Source organism: Pituophis catenifer, unplaced genomic scaffold (genome assembly GCF_029215685.1).
Source record: "Pituophis catenifer annectens isolate HBS135680 unplaced genomic scaffold, rPitCat1.0.hap2 SCAF_2, whole genome shotgun sequence".
Lineage (NCBI taxonomy): Eukaryota > Metazoa > Chordata > Lepidosauria > Squamata > Colubridae > Pituophis > Pituophis catenifer.
Window position 1 is genome coordinate 12,305,989 of NW_027256882.1, and position 21,715 is coordinate 12,327,703.

The 21,715-nt window shown below is 46.7% G+C and overlaps 2 protein-coding genes across 2 annotated transcripts in view; one reads left to right on the forward strand and one right to left on the reverse strand.

Annotated features, from left to right (window-relative positions):
- Window positions 1-64: 64 nt before the first annotated feature.
- Window positions 65-21,715, forward strand: part of LOC139309847 (zinc finger protein 721-like) — a 145,430-nt gene continuing 123,779 nt past the window's right edge. The window contains exons 1-7 of the mRNA XM_070934046.1: window positions 65-69; window positions 2,063-2,282; window positions 2,484-2,598; window positions 3,584-3,666; window positions 6,011-6,137; window positions 6,463-7,113; window positions 7,198-8,398. Of these exons, the coding sequence (XP_070790147.1) occupies window positions 65-69; window positions 2,063-2,282; window positions 2,484-2,598; window positions 3,584-3,666; window positions 6,011-6,137; window positions 6,463-7,113; window positions 7,198-8,398 (2,402 nt within the window). The remainder of the gene's footprint in view (window positions 70-2,062; window positions 2,283-2,483; window positions 2,599-3,583; window positions 3,667-6,010; window positions 6,138-6,462; window positions 7,114-7,197; window positions 8,399-21,715) is intronic.
- On the reverse strand, window positions 13,000-21,085 carry LOC139313437 (zinc finger protein 331-like). Its single transcript, XM_070939048.1, has 4 exons — window positions 20,948-21,085; window positions 19,538-19,663; window positions 14,406-14,532; window positions 13,000-14,207 (listed from the first exon to the last, which is right to left on the reverse strand). Exons 1-4 carry the CDS (start codon window positions 21,083-21,085, stop codon window positions 13,000-13,002), a joined length of 1,599 nt encoding a protein of 532 aa, XP_070795149.1.

The window sequence follows — 21,715 nt, forward strand, 5'->3', positions numbered from 1 at the left end:
TATAAATATAAATATATTTAACCTACAAATTTACAGCAGTCTTTGTCATCATCCAGGAACATCAATGAGGTAAGTCTAACACCGTGATGGCCAACCTATGGCATGGGTGCCACAGGTAGCCATATCAGTGGGCACGCGAGTTCAACTCTGGCGTGAAACAGACTGTTTCCTGTCTCTGGAGGGCCAGGGGGTGGGGGGTGGGGAAGGCCCGTTTTTTGCTGTCCCCAGCCTCCAGAGCCTCTCTAGGAAGTTGGCAAATGGGCCGTTTTCGGCCTCCGGAGGGGTGAGGAAGGCCGTTTTCGTCCTCCCCAGACCTCTAGAGAGGGTCTGCAGGCTGGGGACAGCAAAAAACAGGCCTTCTGGTCCCACCGGAAGTTGGCAAACAGGCCATTTCTGGCCTCTGAAGGACCTCCAGGTGGGTGGAGAAGGTCCTTTCCAGACTCCTAGAAAGGCTCTAGAGCCAAGTGAGAGAGAGAAAAGGACCTACCGGGCCATCATGTGCCAGAAGCGGGGTGGTGGTGGTGGTGTTTGCACATGCATGCGGGGGGGGGGGGTGTGTGCATAGAATTATGGATGTGGGCACGTAGGTGCACGAAACCTCCCCCCCGTCCCCCACTCCTGGCACGCGATGGTGAAAAGGTTAGCCATCACTGGTCTAACACATCATGCAGAACACACAGAAGGAAAAAAGGAAGGGAATAAAAGGGTTGGCTTTCTTTCATCTTTTTTATTGTACAGCAATCTTTCTCCTCAAACCTACCACCTCTCTCTTTTCTTTCCTTACTTTCTCTTCCCCCCACCCTCTTCTTCTCCTCCCTACTTCCTCTTACTTTCTCCTTCTCCTCTCTTCCTCTCCCTCCTACTCTAATTTCCCTTCCCTTCCTTCATCCCTCTCTATTGCTGTATCCTTTTATGCATATGGACTACTCAGAGGGCTGAAAAAGTTATTTTTGACTGGTCCTCGCACTTTTGACCAGTCCTCGAACTTACGACTGTCCCCACATTTTACATTTTTGCCCTATCTTGTCATCATGGTGAAGAGAAGCAGTTGTGAAATGAGTGACATGGTTGTTAAGAATGCTGCACGGGCATAAATGTGAGGATGGTCATAAGTGTGAGGACCAGTCAAAAGTGCGAGGACCTGTCAGAAATGACTTTTTTCAGCCCTCTGAGTAGTCCCTATACACATAGCCATGGCCACCCGGTCACATGACCAGCTAGCCATGGCCACCCGGTCACATGACCTCCAAGCCACACCCACAAAATAAACCACGCCCACAACGGTGTCCCGCTTTACCAATGTTAAAATCTGGTCACCTTAATCTTGGAGTGTTAGTGGACAACCATCTAAATATGAGCTAGCAGTGTGTGGTGGCAGCCAGAAAAGCCAATGCAATCCTAAATTGCATTAACAGAGGGATACAATCAAGATCAAGGGAGGTACTGATACCACTCTATAAAGCCCTAGTAAGACCACACCAAGAGTACTGCATCCAGTTTTGATCACCACACTATAAAAAAGATGTTGAGACCGTAGAAACCAACAAACATGATTAGGGGACTGGAGACTAAAACAGATGATGAACGGTTACAGGAACTGGGCACGGCTAGTCTAGGGAAGAGAAGGACCAGGGGAGACGGGATAGCACTGTTCCAATATTTGAGGGGCTGCCACAGAGAGGAGGGGGTGAAGCTGTTTCCCAAAGCACCTGAAGGCCAGACAAGGAATGATGGATGGAAACTGATCAAGCAGAGATTCAACCTACAAATAAGGAGGAATTTTCTGACAGTGAGAACAATCCACCCATGGAACAGAAGTTGCCTTGGGAGGTTGTGGAGCTTCATCACTGGAGGCTTTCAAGAAGAGACTGGACTGCCATTTGTCAGAAATGGTGCAGGGTCTCCTGCTTGGGGAGGTTGGACTAGATGACCTACAAGGTCCCTTCCAACTCCCTTAATTTGTAATGTGTAACTTTGCTGCTCCGCATCCCTTTCCCTTCCCTCCTCCCATCCTGGGCTTCGTCCCCTCCCCCTCTCCCCCGGTTCTCTCCCTGGGGCAAAGAAGCAATGGACTCGCTGCCCAGCTGACCAGAGAGTGGGAGGAGCTGGACGGAGAGGGGAGGAGCTACAAGCGCTTCCTGTCTGGTTCTGTGCAGACTCCTGGCTGGGGTCGTTCCGGGGAGGGGGATTCAGGTGCGAGTCCGGCGGCGATCCTGGGCGCCTCTCTTGGGGAGCGGAGTCCGGGCGAGGAAGAGAGCCGCCTCTTTCCTATGGAGCGCCAGGTGAGAAGCTCCTTCCTCCCTTCCTTCCTTCTTCCCACCTGGGGAAATGCTCGGACAGGAGACCCTTCAATGCAGCTTCTTGGGGCGCTGCTAAGATCCTCCTGCAGTCCCCACTTTCTCCTTGGGGAGATGATTATTATTATTACTATTATTATTCCTGGTCGTTTCCCGTCCTTTTCCTTTTCTCTGGGGCCGTTTCAGATCCGGGAGGCTTGGAGTTCAAGGGCTGGGAAAGCGGCGGGGAGAAAAGGGGGCGATCCCTCCCAGGAGCCCTTGTTTCGAGAGGAGCCGCCTCCGGAGGGAGCATCGGGGAAAGGCTCCTTCTGATGCCCTTTCATCTCTTTGCCCTCGTTGCTTTCATCCCTTCAATTCGTTTCCATTCTTCAATTTAACTGGGTTTTTAGAGTCTTGGGTGCATTTATCGGCCTTTTCCTGGGGGCCACTGTTTCTCAGCCTTGGCAACTTTGTGGTATGTGGATTTCTGCTCCCAGAATTCTCCATGTGTGTTGAAGTCCACATATTTTACAGCTCCCAAGATTGGGAAAGGTTGCTGTAGGCCAGGGGTGGGGAACTAGGGCCCTTTTAAGACTGGTGGACTTCAACTCCCAGAATCCTTGAGCCAGCTGTGTCAGGAATTCTGGGAGTTGAAGTCCACCCATCATAATAGAGCCATACTTCCTCACTTCTGCCGTAGCCTATTCGAAAAGGCAACTTCCAGCTGTGAAAAGAGTTTCTATCATCTGATAAGGGAAAGTGAACATTATAGAAACACAGAATAACATATAGATTTGGGAGGGACCTTGGAGGTCTTCTAGTCCAACCCCGTTTGAGGAGGAGGAGGAGTTTATACCATTTGAGACAGGTAGCTGTCCAGTCTCTTCTTAAAAGCCTCCAGTGAGGGAGCACCTTAGTCAGGATTCTGATGATCAATATTTTTACCTCGAAATGGCTGAAATAAAGGCCTATGCCCCATATCTGGGGAGTGCGATAGAGAAACTACAACAGGCTTGCTAAAAATCCTTATTGCTACAGGAATTCGCCAGGGCTACTTTGGTACCTTCCATACTGTGTCTACTGTCAATCAGACAGCTGTATTTCCTGTTGATGTCACTTAAATATAAAAGCATTAAAGAAATCCTTCTAGGTCTTTCCCAGCCTTCGTCCAAATCTGAATACAGGTAGTCCTTGACACTAGTTAGCATAGAAATAGGCTAAACTCACCCTTCTGCACTCTAAGCTGAAAAATATCCTTAGGATGTTTGATAACAAATTATTCTCTTGCTGGTTTTTTTCACTCCTAGACACTCTCAGGGCCTCATCTTCATCTCCTGGAACCTCAGGTCTTTGTGGCAGAGGATTATCAGTGGTTGAGCTTCCAATGCAGGTAGGATTCTCCTCTCCTCTCCCCAGATGTGCCAATCTCCCAATAACAAAATAACACAATTGGAAGGGACCTTGGAGATCTTCTAGTCCAACCCTGTTTCAAGCAGGAGACTCTATACCAGTGGTGGTGAACCTATGGCACGAGTGCCAGAGGTGGCATGTAGAGCCCTCTCTGTGGGCACGCAAGCCGTCGCCCCAGCTCAGTTCCGCCACGCATGGGTGTGTGCCTTCTACTGGCCAGCTGTCTGCCATGCATGCACGGGGCAGGATGCATGCATGGGGACGCAAGCACATCTGCAGGGGGGCACATGAGCAGGGGACACACATGCATTGCATTTTGGGGATTTGCACATGGGACTTTCTCTTTGCCCCGAGACACTGACCCGGCCCGACTGCACCAATGCTCTGCATCATAATGGGCTCCAGGAGGGGGAGGGGACGCCGTCTCCCTATTGTGAAGTGCACTAAACTTAAATGTGCTGCGGAAGGTGCTGCAAGACCAGTGAGCAGGCTATGGAGGCAGCAAGAGAACTGGCGTCAGCCAGGCCAGGCCAGTGTCTCGGGTCAGAGAGCAAGTCACGCGTCTCCCTGACCGATCGAGGTGCACACAGCACCAACAAGGGCCGGAAGAAGAGGCAAGTACAGGGGAGCTTCATTTCCGCTCTGGAATATGGAGCAAGTCTCCATCCACTGCCGTCGCCTTTAGTTTAGTTTACTTTACTTTACTTTACTGTCATTGCACCTCATATAACGAAATTAAATGTCATCTTCAGTGTACATTAGAACTATAAAAATAAAATACAAACACACATCCTTCACATTCCATACAATTCAATTGAAAACCCCTGATATTGCATTAATATTGCACCATACAATAGAATTCATATATAGTTACTGCTCTGGGATAGAAGCTATTTTTCAGACTATTGGTCCTTTTTTTTTATTATCCTGTACCATCTTCCAGATGGTAATAGTTCAAAAAAAGGATGCCCAGGATGAGATGGATCTTTTAAGAATGTTTTGAACTTTCTTAGGGCAGCGGGAGCTATAAAGCTCTTCCAAGGAGGGGAGAGGACAACCAGTGATCCTCTGGGCAATGACGTTGACCCTCTGGACTGCTGTCCTATCTGCCACTGTGCAATTGGCAAACCATACACAGGTACAATAAGTTAAAATACTCTCTATGGTGCAGCAATAGAAGGTCACCAGCTTTTTGTCATCCAGTTGTTGTTTCCTGAAAAGTCTCAGGTAGTATAATTTCTGCTGGGCCCTTTTGACCAGAGCTGCAATGTGAGCGCCCCAGATCAGGTCTTCTTTTATGATAACACCCAGAAACTTAAAACTGGCCACTTGCTCCACTCGGTCTCCATTGATAAGCAATGTCTGATCTATTCCTTCTGTAGTCCACTATAAACTCCTTCCTCTTATTGGACTTGAGGACCAAGTTATTGTCTCCACACCATGAAAGCAACTGGTCCACCTTATCTCGATAGGCAGACTTGCCACCACCCCTCCCAGAGATGAGTCCCACCACTGTTGTATCATCTACAAATTTAGTAATGGTATTACTATTACCTTCTCAGGTGAGGAGTGACAGGGAGGGGAGGGTGATGGTCAGGGCCAGCCAGTGGTGGGTTCAGCCAACAGGGAGCCACATGCGACTCCAGAGCCTCAGGTTGCTGACACCGGGTCTAGCCCATCAGTGGCCAGCAAAGGAATATGGGGTTGCTTCGCCTGTGGAATCAGCCAAACCAGTAAAACATTAACTAGATGTATCTCTAGCCAGAGGTACTTTATGATTTTGGAAAGGTTCTCCAGGGAAGATGTTCGGTCATGAAATTGCGCAGCAGCTGTCAAAATGAAGTCGGAGACACTGACACAGACTTGTAGATTTTATATAAATATATTTAACCTACAAATTTACAGCAGTCTTTGTCATCATCCAGAAAAGTAAAAACATAAGAGAGTCAGGAACACAGGAACATCATGAGGTAACTTTAAAACATCATGCAGAACACACAGAAGGGAAAAAGGCGGGAAAAAAGGGAAACTCCCCCTTTATACTTACAGCAACCAATCATAGCGTAGATTGCATCCTGCATAAGTCAGCACTCTCTAACTAATCAGTTACAATTGTGTTGCACCGTATTGTAGACTTTACTGTTCCAGCTACTAAATTCAATATCCTACACGCTCGTTTGCCTACTTGGAAATTCTGCAGTTTGTTCATTAAGAAGGAGACTCCCATGTGAAGACTCAATGAAGAAGACTCAGTGAACATTGAAGTGTTCATTGTTAGGAATATTCATGTAATATGGTGTCTTTTTTTCTTCTCCCTGTGTCAGGAATTGATATCGCTTGAGGACGTAGCTGTGTTTTTCTCCGTGGAGGAGTGGGCCCTGCTGGATTCTGAGCAAAAAGCCCTGTACCAAGGGGTCATGCTGGAAAACAAGAGGAACATGGCCTCCTTAGGTAAGAGATGCTGTTGAGATATTTACATTTAGTAGCCAAAGGTCAAATCTTATATCAACTTAATAACAAGCATAGCATCATGTTTTGGACAAATGAGAGTTTGGAAGAATATTTATACTGTTCTAATACAGCAATGGTGCTTGATCCCTTTCACACCTAAGTTTATCTTAACTTTTCTTTCGTTCTGTTGCAAGCAGATAACAGATGGCAGATAGAAGGTTCTGTACCATTGAGAACAAGAAAGACCCAAAGGCCAAATCTTATATCACTTTAATACCAAGCATAGCACCATGTTTAGAACTTTTCTTTTTTTTTCTATTCCAAGCAGGTGATGGATGGGAGATGGAGGATTCTGGCCAAGAGGCAGCAGCACCTTTGCCAAAAGACAAAAAAGAAGTTGTAGGAAAGATGTATGGAAAACAAAGTTCTGAGGAAAAGCAGTTAATGGTTGAGCTGGAGAAATACACTGATTTACCTTGGCCAGATCCCAATGTCCTATTGGACACAGATGATTGCCAAGAAAAAGAAGTGTGTTCAAGGTGTGGGAAAACACTCCGACATGAATTGGGATTATGTGACTGTTGCGAAATCCCTGCTGGAGAGAAACAAGATGAAAGCAGGCAACACTCCAGAGGGACCCTTCCTCCTCCTTTACATGAAAGCATACAAGAAGGAGGGAAAATGTACAAATGTACGGAGTGTGCAGAAAGCTTCGATACAAGCCGCTCCCTTGCATCACATAAAAAAATTCACAAAGCAGAGGATCCATACAAATGTCTGGATTGTGGAAGGACCTTCAGGCAGAAACATCATCTTAGTTCACATAAGAGGATCCACACTGGAGAGAAGCCGTATAAATGCAAAGAGTGTGGAAAATGCTTCAGGACCACCAATTCCCTTACTTGCCATAATAGGATTCACACAGGGGAGAAACCCTATGAATGTTTAGAGTGTGGAAAAAGCTTCAATAGACGTGGTACTCTAACTCAACATAATAGGATGCATAAAGGGGAGAAACCTTATAAATGCCTGCACTGTGGAAAGAGCTTCAGTCAAAAAGTTCATCTTAAGTCACACGAGAGGACCCACACGGGGGAAAAACCACTTCAATGCATGGAGTGTGGAAAGCGCTTCCATTGCTCTTCACATCTTATGGTCCATCACCGAATCCACACGGGGGAGAAGCCCTTTCAGTGCCTGCAGTGTGGAAAGCGCTTTATCAGTTCTAGTGGCCTTCATGCCCACGAACGGACCCACACAGGGGAGAAACCGTACAAATGCCTGGAGTGTGGAAAGAGTTTCCGTAAATCCAACCACTTAACATCCCATAGAAGTGTCCACAGTGGAGAGAAACCACATCGATGCACCGAGTGTGGGAAGCGCTTCAGTCAAACAAGTAACCTTAATACCCATAAAAGGACCCACATGGGTGAAAAGCCTTATAAATGCATCGAATGTGGCAAATGCTTCACTGAATTGGGGCATCTCTCTCGTCACAAAAGGCTCCACACTGGGGAGAAGCCATATGAATGCCGCATGTGTGGAAAGAGCTTCAATGAAAAAAAAGGCTATATTTTACATAGCAGAACCCACACTGGGGAGAAACCATATCAGTGCCAGGAGTGTGGAAAATGCTTCAGTGATTCTGGAGAACTGACGATCCATAAAAGGATTCACACAGGGGAAAAACCATATAAGTGCATGGAATGTGGCATGAGTTTCAGAAAAAGTAGTTACCTTGGTATGCACAAGAGGATCCACACTGGGGAGAAACCATACACATGTCACGAGTGCGGAAAAAGCTTTAGTCAAAATAGTTCACTCAAGATCCATAGAAGGCTTCACTCAGGGGAGAAACCCTATAAATGCCTGGAGTGTGGAAAATGTTATAATGAGAGTGGCAGTCTTACCTCCCACATGAGGATCCACACAGGGGAGAAACCATTTAAATGCATTGAATGTGGAAAGAGTTTCAAAGACGGAAAGACTCTTACGCGTCATAAAAGAACCCACACAGGGGAGAAACCATTTAAATGCATTGAATGTGGAAAGAGTTTCAAAGACGGAAAGACTCTTACGCGTCATAAAAGAAGTCACACAGGGGATAAACCGTTTAAATGCACTGAGTGTGAAAAGAGTTTCAAAGACGGGAGTTATCTTACACTTCATAAGAGAATCCACACAGGGGAGAAGCCGTATCAGTGTGTGGAGTGTGGAAAGAAATTAATAAGCTCTAGTGACTTTAATCGACATAAGAAGATGCACAGCAGACATGAATTGGTTGTTGTTCATTCTCAAAATTTGCAAAAATGAGGTCTGCAGAGAGTTTGGGGGGCCTGCGGAGTGCTCCCAGGGGCTAGGGAGGGTAAAAACGCGATGCATGGGGGAGGTTTGGGGAGCCAGAAATGAGCCTATTTTTTGTGAAAAGAGGCCCATTTTCTGCAAAAATGGGGGCATTTTTCCCCTCCCCAACCAACAGGAACACTGTGGGCCTCCCAAACACTCTGTGCGCCCCATTTTTTCCAAAAACGGGCCCAATTTTGGCCTCCCAACCCCCCCCCGTGTTACGTTTTTGCCCTCGAGGCGCACTCTGCCGGCCTCCCAAACCCTCTGCAGGCCCCGTTTTTGTGAAAAATGGATCCGTTTTTCACAAAAATGAAATGCGCAGAGGGTTTTGGAGGCCTACAGAGTGTTCCTCAAGGCCGGGGAGGGCAAAATTTTTTTTTTTACTTGTTTACCTCTTCGAAATCTTGGTGCGTCTTATACTCTGTTGCGTCTTACAGTCTGAAACATAGGGTAAATTTAAAACCTCTTTAAAAAAAAACAACACTGCCCGATCAGAACAAGCCTCTCCGGGTAAAATCCAAAATGGGGTGACGTAGGGGTGTCCTTTCAGTAAGGGGTCAGCAGAATCTCTGGTGGGTATTTACTAGGGAGAGGAGGCAGCAGCAGCCACATGCTACCCATCCTTTGATGGATTGATCCATTAATTCCACGACTTTCCCCTCCCACCCTCCCCATGAGCTGAAGATTAGTCCCTGATTCTTCTTCCTCACCCACAAAACAACCCTGTAAGGTAGGGCAGTTTGACAGAGGGCTGGTAAAAATTGTAACTTTCCAGCGGAGAACAATATCAGAGCACCAAGTGGTGGGAATGGGCAACTCTCCAGAAGATAGACTCAAGATCCAGACAGACCTTGGGCCCTTAAAGTAGTAATCAGGCATCCCTCCCCCTCCTGGAAGAATGAAATATTTTGGTGATTAAAAGAGGCAGATTATTATTTCACCAAAGGAGAAACATGCTCCAGCCCCAATTTCTTGCATAGTAAAATAACTTCCAGCAGAAATGATTACAGATGGAGACTTTGGGCCCATTAAGGAATCCAGGCCAATCTATTCATAAACAAAACATCTTCAGCTACCGGGTGATGGGATGAAGCAGGACAGGACAGGACATTTTAGGACATAAATAGCATTAACCCACCACCATTTAGCAAAAGACACAATCCCCTCTTCATTGTACAATCAGTTCAAAGTCACAGAAACCTATGAAGATCCATCCACTCATTCGCCCATTTGGTCAGCTGCCCCAGAATCACAAGTTGGTTCTGCCTATCAATAAACAGAATCTTTTTTCCCATCAGCCTCCATTTTATTTCCAGTGCCTTTCTCCCAGCTGGGAACTGAACCAGAGGAATTTTTCTTCCAACAGCCCTAATATAAATTTCCTAATAAATAAACAAATCTTTGTTCTTAACCTGCTCCGCTTGGTTATTTCTTCCCTTCATGCACAGCATGTGCAAGATTGGATCAGATTCTTAACAAACGGGAGCGAGTGGATTGTGAAGGCCACAGTCTCCATACTGTCCATTTGTGAAGAAAAGCCAGGCTTCATAGAAAAGGATGAAAACCTCAGATAAATAGCTTGCAAATTTGAAAATCAGCAATTTAGAGAAGAATACAGCACCCAAAACAAAAAAAATTTCTCCAATGATGCAGGACTTCATGTGCAGTAAAAAACCATTATTGTGCACTACAGTATCTTAACACAATCCCTCACCTAAGGAGGCCATGTCCCTCTTCTTTTCCAGCATGACCTCTTGGTACAAGGCTTTTTGCTTAGAATTCAGCAGGGCCCACTCCTCCACAGAGAAAAACACAGCTACATCCTCAAATGATGCCAAACTCTGACACGGAGAGGAGAGAAACCACAACATATTCCATGAACATTCGTAACAATTAGCACTTCAATGAATTACATGTGAGTTGTCTTAATGAAAAACCTCCACAGCTTCCAAGTAGGGCAAATAAGCATGTAAGGATATTGAATTTAGTAGCTGGAACAAGTGTATAATAAGCCACAACACAATTGTAACTGATTAGTAAGAGTGCTGACTCATGCAGGATGCAATCTACGCTATGATTGGTTGATGTAGGTATAAAAGGGGAGTTTCCCTTTTTCTCCCTTCCTTTTTTCCTTCTGTGTGTTCTGCATGATGTGTTAGACCAGTGATGGCTAACCTTTTCGCCATCGCGTGCCAGGAGTGGGGGGCTGGGGGGGGGTGTCATGCACCTACATGCTCACACCCATAATTCTATGCCCCCCACCCCCGCGCATGCGTGTGCAACCCCGCGCTCCCCCCCCAGCTCCTGGCACGATGGCCCGGTAGGTCCTTTTTTCTCTCACTTGTCTCCAGAGCCTTTCTAGGAGTCTGGGGAGGGCCTTCCCCACCCACCTGGAGGTCCTCCAGAGGTCAGAAATGGCCTGTTTGCCAACTTCCGTTGGGACCAGAAGGCCTGTTTTCTGCTGTCCCCAGCCTGCAAAGCCTCTCTAGGAGTCTGGGGAGGGCGAAAACAGCCTTCCCCACCCCTCCGGAGGCCGAAAACAGCCCATTTGCTAACTTCCTAGAGAGGCTCTGGAGGCTGGGGACAGCAAAAGATGGGCCTTCCCCACCCCCCACCCCGAGGACCTCCGGAGACAGGAAACAGCCTGTTTCGCGCCAGAGCTGAACTTGCGCGCCCACTGATATGGCTACGCGTGCCACCTGTGGCACCCATGCTATACATTCGCCATCACGGTGTTAAGACTTACTTAATTGATGTTCCTGACTGTTTTTACTTTTCTGGATGATGACAAAGACTGCTATAAATTTGTAGGTTAAATATATTTATATTTATATAAAAGCTACAAGTCTGTCTCAGTGTCTCCGACTTCATCTTTTTTTTAAAAAAAAAGGTTTCTTTATTTTTTACACAAACACACATACAAACATATTTTCTCTGAACAGAGTATTTGGCCGATTCACAAATTTAAACTGTGTTTAGTCATTTTAACTAAATTTACAATTTCTATACTTCCTTTTTGCCATCATATTTATTCTCATCTATTTTTTTAAACCGATATTACCCCCTTCATTCTCATCTCTAATCTTAACCAAATTCAATTTTTCCCTTCTATTCTATGTTGCACCCCTTCCCATTGTCATCTATTTTTATATCGATCCTCAATTAATTATATAGTGTTACAATTGTTCAATTCTTATAGGAATAATACAGCCACTTATTTTATAACATAATTTCCTTTGATAATACAATCCAACATTTTAGTATAAATCAGTTAGTTATATAACTATCTTTTTTCCTTGTATATTAATCATAACCAAATAATTTTCCCCATGTTTCTTTATATAAATTCCAAAAATATGAACGTGGGTATTCCAATTATTTCCATTTTCATGCAACCCAGCTTCTTACAAATCAATTATGTTTACATGATAATAATAAACTAGTTTTCCCCATATGTTCCTTCACACCACAACTTAATCATTTCTGCTTTCACCACAATATACAATTAAACATCTTCTAATCATATAGCTTTCCCCATATATTGCTCAAAGCCATAATTTAGCCATTTCTATTTTCACCACCATATACCATTAAAGGTATTTCAATTATTACAGTTTAAATTTATTCATATTTCTAAAAACATATCATTATATAAATTTCAAAAATACAAATAAAAATATTCCAATTATTCATTTCATTTTTACAATCATACGATTTCCCATTTCTTACTAAATTCATATTTCAATTCTAAGTATATATAGCCGCTATTTTTACACTGGGAGTTTTTCAGGTTCATGTTTTTTTTTTTGTTGTTGTTGTGTTGTTGTTGTTGTTATTTCGCCTGTGGGTTGGCTGTCACTCACCCAGCTTCATACCTCCGTTCCAGTCACCACTCCTGCTCAATACTCAATACCTTGGCAGCAGTTCGTCAGTCCGGGTTTTCGTGGAGCTCATCGGAGCCCGCTAATTCCCCAATTATCTCACCGCAATGCTTCCAGTCGAAAATCTGGAGCTGGAGTGGGTGGGTGGCCACAGGAGGTTTGTCATCGGGTCTCTTAGTTTGCCTGTAGCCCACGCGGCATGTTAGGATCATCTGCCTTCTGCCCTATGCCTCTGTCTGCTGCTGGTGCTGCCGTGCGAAGACGAGCCCGAGTGCACTGACCAAGGGACAGGCAGGATGCAGCAGCTGCCAGATAACGCTGGTCCTGCTTGCCGCCTCTTCTGCGTGCACCAGGGGGTGCAAAGTGAACAGCTGGGCTGATTAACCTGAAATCGTGTCCCCCCCCCAAAAAAGACCTAGGGCTTATTTTGGAGCCCAAAAAAATATAAGCAAGTTTTATTTTGGGAAAAACACGGTATCCAAAAGTTAGTTCCTAATTATAAAAGGAAATTCTTATTTTTAATGGATCAAAAAAGTCTACTGCTTTGGAACCCTTTTTCCATACACCATGCATTTTTACAGATTCTCTTGGGCATGAAGCAAATTTTGAGAATCACCACAAACCAATTAGCATCATCAGCACTGAAAGGGCTTCTCCCCCGTGTGGATTCGGTGATGGACCGTAAGGTGTGAAGAGCAATGGAAGCGCTTTCCACACTCCATGCACTGAAATGGTTTTTCCCCCATGTGGGTCCTCTCGTGTGACTTAAGATGAACTTTTTGACTGAAGTTCTTTCCACAGTGCAGGCATTTATAAGGTTTCTCCCCTTTATGCATCCTATTATGTTGAGTTAGTGTATCACGTCTATTGAAGCTTTTTCCACACTCTAAACATTCATAGGGTTTCTCCCCGGTGTGAATCCTATTATGGGAAGTAAGGGAATCGGTGGTCCTGAAGCATTTTCCACACTCTGTGCATTTATACGGCTTCTCTCCAGTGTGGATCCTCTTATGTGAATTGTAATTGCCTTTTTGGGTGAAACTCTTCCCACACGCTGTACAATGATACGGCTTTTCCCCTGTATGGATCCTATTATGGTAAGTGAGGTCACTTGCAGAGCGGAAGCTCTTCCCACATTCCAGGCATTTACATGATTTATTTCCAGTGCGCCTTTTTTGGGGGTAATTCGACTCCTTGCTCCACGTAAGCCTCATTCTACCGTCCCTGCGTTGATGCAACTTCTCCTCTCTGTGGCTGCTTTGATGGGAAGTAAGGGAGGTGCTGTTTCTGAAGGTCTTTCCACAGGTGATGCATTGATGCTGCTGCTTCTCTTTGTGGACCCTCTTATGTGAATTAAGATGATTTTTCTGACTGAAGGTCCTTCCACAATCCAGACATTTGTGTGGATCCTCTGCTTTGTGAATTTTTTTATGCGATGCAAGGGAGCGGCTTGTATCGAAGCTTTCTGCACACTCTGTACATTTGTACATTTCCCCTCCTTCTTGTATGCTTTCATGTAAAAGAGGAGGAGGGGTCCCTCTGGAGTGTTGCCTGCTTTCATCTTGTTTCTCTCCAGCAGGGATTTCGCAACAGTCACATAATCCCAATTCATCTAGGAGTGTTTTCCCACACCTTGAACACACTTCTTTTTCTTGGCAATCATCTCTGTCCAATAAGACATTGGGATCTGGACAAGGTAAACCAGAGCAATTCTCCAGCTCCCCCTTTAACTGCTTTTCCTCAGAACTTTGCTTTCCATACACCTTTTCTACATCTTCTTTTTTGCCTTTTGGCAAAGGTGCTGCTGCCTCTTGGCCAGAATCCTCCATCTCCCATCCAACATCTGCTTGTAACAGAAAAAAAGAAAAGTTAAGACAAACTTAGGTGTGAAAAGGATCAAGCACCATTGCTGTATTTGAACATTTATCAATATTCTTCCAAACTCCCATTTGTTCAAAACATGATGCTATGCTTGTTATTAAGTTGATATAAAATTTGACCTTTGGCTCCTAAATGTAAATATCTCAACAGAATCTCTTACCTAAGGAGGCCATGTTCCTCTTGTTTTCCAGCATGACCTCTTGGTACAGGGCTTTTTGCTCAGAATCCAGCAGGGCCCACTCCTCCACGGAGAAAAACACAGCTACATCCTCAACCGATACCAAATCCTGACACAGGAAGAAGAGAAAAACCACAACTTATTCCATGAACCTTCCTAACAATGAACACTTCAATGAATTACATTTGAGTCTACTTCTTAATGAAAAACCTTTAGTTTTCAAGTAGGGCAAACAAACATGTTAGGATATTGAATTTAGAATCTGAAACAGTAAAGTGTACAAATAGGCCGGAACACAATTGTAACTGATCAGTTAGGGAGTGCTGACTCATGCATGATGCAATCTACGCTATGATTGGTTGCTGTAAGTATAAAGGGACGTTTCCCTTTTTTCCCTACTTTTTTCCTTCTGTGTCTTCTTGAAAGAGGCGGTGGTGAGACTTCTCCTCAAGAAGCCTTCCCTGGACCTGGCAATATTGGCTAATTATCGTCCAGTCTCCAACCTTCGCTTTGTTGCGAAGGTTGTTGAGAGTGTGGTGGCACGACAGTTTCCCCAGTACCTGGATGAAATGACGTATCTAGATCCGTTCCAGTCGGGCTTCAGGCCTGGGTACAGCACGGAAACGGCATTGGTCGCGTTGGTGGATGATCTCTGGAGGGCTCGGGACAGAGGCTGCTCCTCTATCCTGGTCCTATTAGATCTCTCAGCGGCTTTTGATACCATCGACCATGGTATCATGCTGCACCGGTTGGAAGGGTTGGGGGTGGGAGGCACCGTATTACGGTGGTTCTCCTCCTTTCTCTCCGACCGGTCGCAGACTGTGTTGACAGGGGGGCAGAGGTCGACCCCAAGGCTCCTTATATGTGGGGTGCCACAAGAATCGGTCCTCTCGCCCCTTTTGTTCAACATTTATGTGAAGCTGCTGGGCGAGATCATCTGTGGTTTCAGGGTGGAGTACCATCAGTACGCTGATGACACCCAGCTGTACATCTCCACCCCAGACCACCCCAACGATGCCCTTGAAGTGATGTCCCGGTGCCTGGAGGCCGTACGGATCTGGATGGGGAGAAACAGGCTCAGACTCAACCCATCCAAGACCGAGTGGCTGTGGTTTCCGACGTCCCGATATAGTCAGCTGGTGCCATCGCTGACTATTGGGGGCGAAGCATTGGCCCCCAGGGAGAGGGTTCGCAACTTGGGTGTCCTCCTGGATTCACGGCTGTCTTTAGAAGAGCACTTGATGGCCGTGACCGGGAGGATTTTTCATCAGGTTCGCCTGATCCGCCAGTTGCGTCCCTTTCTGGATCGGGACTCGTTACGCACGGTCACTCATGCCCTCGTCACCTCCCGTCTGGACTACTGTAACGCTCTCTACATGGGGCTCCCCTTGAGGAGCACTCGGAGGCTCCAACTGGCGCAGAGTGCAGCCGCGTGGGTGGTGATGGGAGCGACGTGGCGCTCCCATGTAACGCCCCTCCTGCGTGAGCTGCACTGGCTCCCGGTGGTCTTCCGAGTGCGCTTCAAGGTTTTGGTTATCACCTTTAGAGCGCTCCATGGCTTAGGACCTGGTTATCTACGGGACCGCCTGCTACCACCAATAGCCTCCCACCGCCCGGTACACTCCCATAGAGAGGGCTCCTCTGGGTGCCGTCGGCCAAACAATGTCGACTGGCGGCCCCCAGGGGGAGAGCCTTCTCTGTGGGGGCACCTACTATCTGGAACGAGCTCCCCCCCGAGATACGGAGGATTCCGGATCTGCGTACCTTCCGTCGCACGCTTAAGACGTTCCTATTCCAGCAAGCCGGCCTGACCTAAAGTTCTCCGCTTTTAAATGGGAATTTTAAATTTGGTTTTAAATTATTGGGGTTTTAAATATGGTTCAGCCAAATTTATTTAATTTGTTTTATCTCTATTTTAAATTTTGTATTTCCATGTTTTATTTTTATGGCTGTTCACCGCCCCGAGTCCTTCGGGAGTAGGGCGGTATACAAATTCAATAAATACAAATACAAATACAAATAATGTTTTAGATTTACCTCATGATGTTCCTGACTATCTTATGTTCTTCCTTTTCTGGATGATGACAAAGACTGCGGTGAATTTGTAGGTTAAACATATTTATATTTATATAAAATCTACAAGTCTGTTTCAGTGTCTCTAACTTTATCTGGACAACTGTTGCACAATTTCATGACCGAACATCTTCTCTGGAGAACCTTTCCAAAAACATAAAGTGCCTCTGGCTAGAGATACATCTAGTTAATGTTTTACTGGTTTGTCCGATGCCGGAGGAGCAGCAACCACATATTCGTTTGTTGTGCATTGATGGGCTTGACCTTGGATATCTTGACTGAATACAACACTGGGTTAATTGTACCCAGTGTGGTGAGCAGATGAATCCTTCCAAATCAAGTGGGTTCACCGTTTAATTTCTGTGCAAAAGTCAAGCTTGAACTTTACTTTTTACTTTAGGCTTTCATGGTCAACACTTTTTAAAAATCCTTAGTAAAGACCACACCTGGAATACCGAGTTCAGTTTTGGTCACAACATTACCAAAAAGATGTGGAGACTTTGGAAAAAGTGCAAAGAGCAACTAAGGATTAAAGGCCTTGAGACTAAAACATATGAAAAACGATTGCAGGAACTGGATATGGCTAGTCTGGAGAAAAGAAGGACTAGGGGAGACATGATAGCCGTGTTCCAGTATTTCTGGGGCTGCTGCAAACAAGAAGGGCTCAACTTATTTTCCAAAGCACCAGAAAGCAGGACAAGAAACAATGGATGGAAACTAATCATGGAGAAAGGCAACCTGGAATTAAGGAGAAACTTCCTGGCAGTGAGAACAATTGACTAATGGAACAGTTTGCCTTCAGAAGTTGTGGGCTGGAGGTTTTTAAGGACAGACTGGACACCCACTTGTCTGAAATGGTATCGGGTCTCCTGCTTGAAACAGGGGGATAGACTAGAAGATCTCTAAGACCCCTTCCAATTGTGTTATTCTGTTATTGCGAGATTGGCACATCTGGGGAGGGGAGGGAAGAATCCTCCTACCTGCCTTGGAAGCTCAACCGTTGTTAAGCCTCCGCTATAAAGACCTGAGGTTCTGGGGGATGAAGACGAGGCCACGAGAGTGTCTAGGAGTGAAAAGAAAACAGCAAGGGAATAATTTGCTATCATACAACCTAATGATATTCCTGAGCAGCCAGTGCAGAAGGCTGATTTCAGCCTATTTCTAGGCTAACTAGGGAACCCCTTTATGTGAGTCCCTTGCAGCCACACCAACATTACATAGAAGCTCACCCTGGGTGAGAAGAAAACTGAAAGGGGTGGAAGGACCAGGGATTGGATTCAGAGGCAGATTATCTCAGCCATGAATGTATGTATTAAAGCACCTCAGAGCTGGACTCTGGAGGCCTCAAGCAGATCCGCTCCCATTTCCAGGGAGTTGATCTGGACTGGCACCAATAAAAAGACAGAGTCCAAATTGTCTCTCACGTATACAGGTAGTCCTCGAATTACAGCCATTCATTTAGTGACTCTTCAAAGTTACCAGGACACTGAAAAAACACTGACTCCTGGCAGCTTTTCACAGGACCTTTGCAGCATCCCCATGGTCACCTGATCAAAATTTGGACACTGGGCAACTGGCTCATATTGGTAACGGCTACAGAGTCCCAGGGTTATGTGATCCCACTGCAATCTCCCCACAAGCAAAGTCAATAGAGAAGCCAGATTCCCTTAACCACCGTGTTACTAACTGAACAACAGCAGGGTGGTTCACTTAACAACTGTAGCAAGAAAGGTCATAAAAAGGGGGGAAACTCACTTAGCCACTATCATGCCAAGCAACAGAAATTCTGGGCTCGATTGTGGTCCTAAGTCAAGGACTACCTGTATTCAGATTCGGACAATGGCTGGGATTGATCTGGAATGATTTCTTTCATGCTTTCGTATTTCAGTGACATCAGCAGGAAATACAGTTGTTTGATTGACAGGAGATACAGTAAGGAAGGTGCCAAAGAAGCCATGCCGACATCCTGTAGCCTTAAGGATTTTTAGCAAGACAGTTGTGGTTTCTCTCTCACCTTTCCCAGATATGGGACACAGGTCTTTATTTCAGCCATTTCAAGGTACGAATCTTGATCCCCAGAATCCTGACTAAGGTCACTGGAGGCTTTTAAGAAGAGACTGGACAGCCAATTGTCTGAAATGGTATAGACTCCTCCTCCTCAAACAGGGGGTGGGACTAGAAGACCTCCAAGGTCCCTTCCAACTCCAAGTATGTTATTCTATGCTTATATAATGTCCACCTTCCTTATCAGATGATAGAAACTCTTTTCAAAGCTGGGACTTGCCCTTTGGAATACCCCACTGTAAAAGAGGAAAATTAGGGCCCTTTTATTGCTGGTGGACTTCCAAATCCCAGAATTCCTGACACAGCTGGCTCGGGGATTCTGGGAGTTGAAGTCCACCAGTCCTAAAAGGGCCCTAGTTCCCCACCCCTGGCCTACAGCAACCTTTCCCAATCTTGGGAGCTGTAAAATATGTGGACTTCAACTCACATGGGGAATTCTGGGAGCAGAAATCCACATACCACAAAGTTGCCAAGGCTGAGAAACAGTGGCCCCCAGGAAAAGGCCTTTAAATGCACCCAAGACTTTAAAAACCCAGTTAAATTGAAGAATGGAAACGAATTGAAGGGATGAAAGCAACGAGGGCAAAGAGATTAAAGGGCATCAGAAGGAGCCTTTCCCCGATGCTCCCTCCGGAGGCGGCTCCTCTTGAAACAAGGGCTCCTGGGAGGGATCGCCCCCTTTTCCCCCCCCCCGCTTTCGCAGCCCTTGAACTCCAAGCCTCCCGGATCTGAAACGGCCCCAGAGAAAAGGAAAAGGACGGGAAACGACCAGGAATAATAATAATAATAATAATAATAATAATAATAATAATAATAATAATAATAATAATAATAATAATAATAATAATCTCCCCAAGGAGAAAGTGGGGACTGCAGGAGGATCTTAGCAGCGCCCCAAGAAGCTGCATTGAAGGGTCTCCTGTCTGAGCATTTCCCCAGATGGGAAGAAGGAAGGAAGGAAGGAAGGAGCTTCTCACCTGGCGCTCCATAGCAAAGAGGCGGCTCTCTTCCTCGCCCGGACTCCGCTCCCCAAGAGAGGCGCCCAGGATCGCCGCCGGACTCACACCTGGATCCCCCTCCCCGGAACGACCCCAGCCAGGAGTCTGCACAGAACCAGACAGGAAGCGCTTATAGCTCCTCCCCTCTCCGTCCAGCTCCTCCTGTTATGTATTGATACTTTTGAGCGGGAGTTTCAAACCTGCCTATGTTTCTGATTGACTGACAGTCCCTCCAGGATTGTATATAAGGAGGGCTGCAGCCTCTGAGTTTTGGCTGAAGTCTCACTGTAAATTAAAGACCTGTTGTCACTTGCTTGGTTGTGCCTCTCGTTATTCCCGAACCACTTCATTGGCGACGAAGGTGGGATCGAGAGCACAAGAAGCGAACCAGTGAGACACGAGCTTCAGCTAGGCGACGAGGCGAACTACAGGAGACATACCGAACATGTCTGCCTACGTTCCGCCCAAGCCTTTTGATCCGACCCGCGAAAAATGGGTCTCGTACCTAACAAGGTTCGAATGCTCGCTCGAAGCCAGCGACATGCAAGGGCTCTCCGCTAATCGGAAGAGAGCCCTCTTCCTAAGCCACTGCGGACCCGACGTGTTCGAGATGGCAGAGTCACTGTGTGAGCCAACCCCGGTCCAGACCGTCTCCTGGGACACCCTGATGGCCACGCTCCGGGCTCACTATGCTCCCGTGCCCTCCAAGTTCGTGCAACGATACCAACTCAGACAGCGCGTTCAGCGAGAGGGAGAACCAGTCAGCGCTTACATGGCCAGCCTGAGAAAAGCCGCAACTCATTGCGATTATAGAGACTTGGACGATGCGTTGCTGGAGCAACTTATCTGTGGCGTTCGGGACATTAGGCTACAACGGCGCCTGCTCGCCAAGCCTGATTTGACGCTTGCTGGAGCCCTAGACGAGGCCAGGGCTCATGAAGCCTCCACAAAAGCCGCAGAAATGCTGCAGCGTCCGCTGACCAGCAAAGATAACCTCAAGTCTGCCCCGGTGCACAGAGAAGACGCCGGATCCAGCTCGGAGTCCGAGTCGGATGAGGACGTTTTCCGAACAGAGCACCAGAGAAAAGACATGGGCAGCCCGCGGCGAAGCTGCCCCAGCTGTGGAGGGCACCATGACAGACTGTCCTGCAAGTACAGGGAGGCGATTTGCAGGCGTTGCGAGAAAAAAGGGCACTTGGCGTGAGTCTGTAGAGCCATTCTGCCCAGAAAACACCAACCACGTGAGCGCCGCAGCCAACCAGAATCAGCGCGCCAGAAACAGCCAACGAGAGAAGGCGGCGCGAAAAAACGGCGCGAATTTGAACCTCGAGATGGCCGCAGCATTCACATAGACCAGGCCAGCGCGGAAATCGAGGACAAAGTCAGCACGGTGGTCGAAATCAACGGCAAGCCATGCTCGATGGAGATCGACACCGGATCGGCTCTCTCCATAATGTCTTGGGCGACCCCAAAGACCCTCTTGCCATCGTTCCGGAAGGACCAGCTCTCCAAACAGAGACTGCGCATCCTAGACTACCAGGGGAACCGAGTCCCCCTCGAAGGCGTGGGCACGTTCCGAGTCACCTACGGAGACTACGAAAGAGACCTGCCGCTGACCATTGTCACGAAGCAGCTTCCCAGCCTTCTCGGCATGGGGTGGTTCCGAGCCCTCGGCATGGGCTTCACCGGCGTCCACCAGATGCTCAAGTCATCGTTAAAAGACAGTCTCCTGACCGAGTTCCAGGACGTTTTCGGGGACACGTTGGGCAAGTATGTGGGGACCCCTATCTCCTTTAATTTAGACCCCAACGTAGCCCAAATAAGACTCAAGGCCAGACGGGTGCCTTTCGCATTGAAACCGAAGATCGATGCGGAACTGGACAAATTAATTAAACAAGGGGTGTTGGTTCCCGTTGACCATGCAAAGTGGGAAACCCCTATAGTGACCCCAGTTAAGTCTGATGGTTCAATTAGGATCTGCGCTGACTACAAGTGCACGATCAACAAGGCTTTGCAACCGAGCGCCTATCCGGTGCCGATCGTGCATCATCTACTACACTCCCTGGGGCCCGGAAAATTTTTTGCCAAATTAGACTTGGCTCAGGCCTACCAACAATTACCAGTTGATGATGCCATGGCAGAGGCGCAAATGATTGT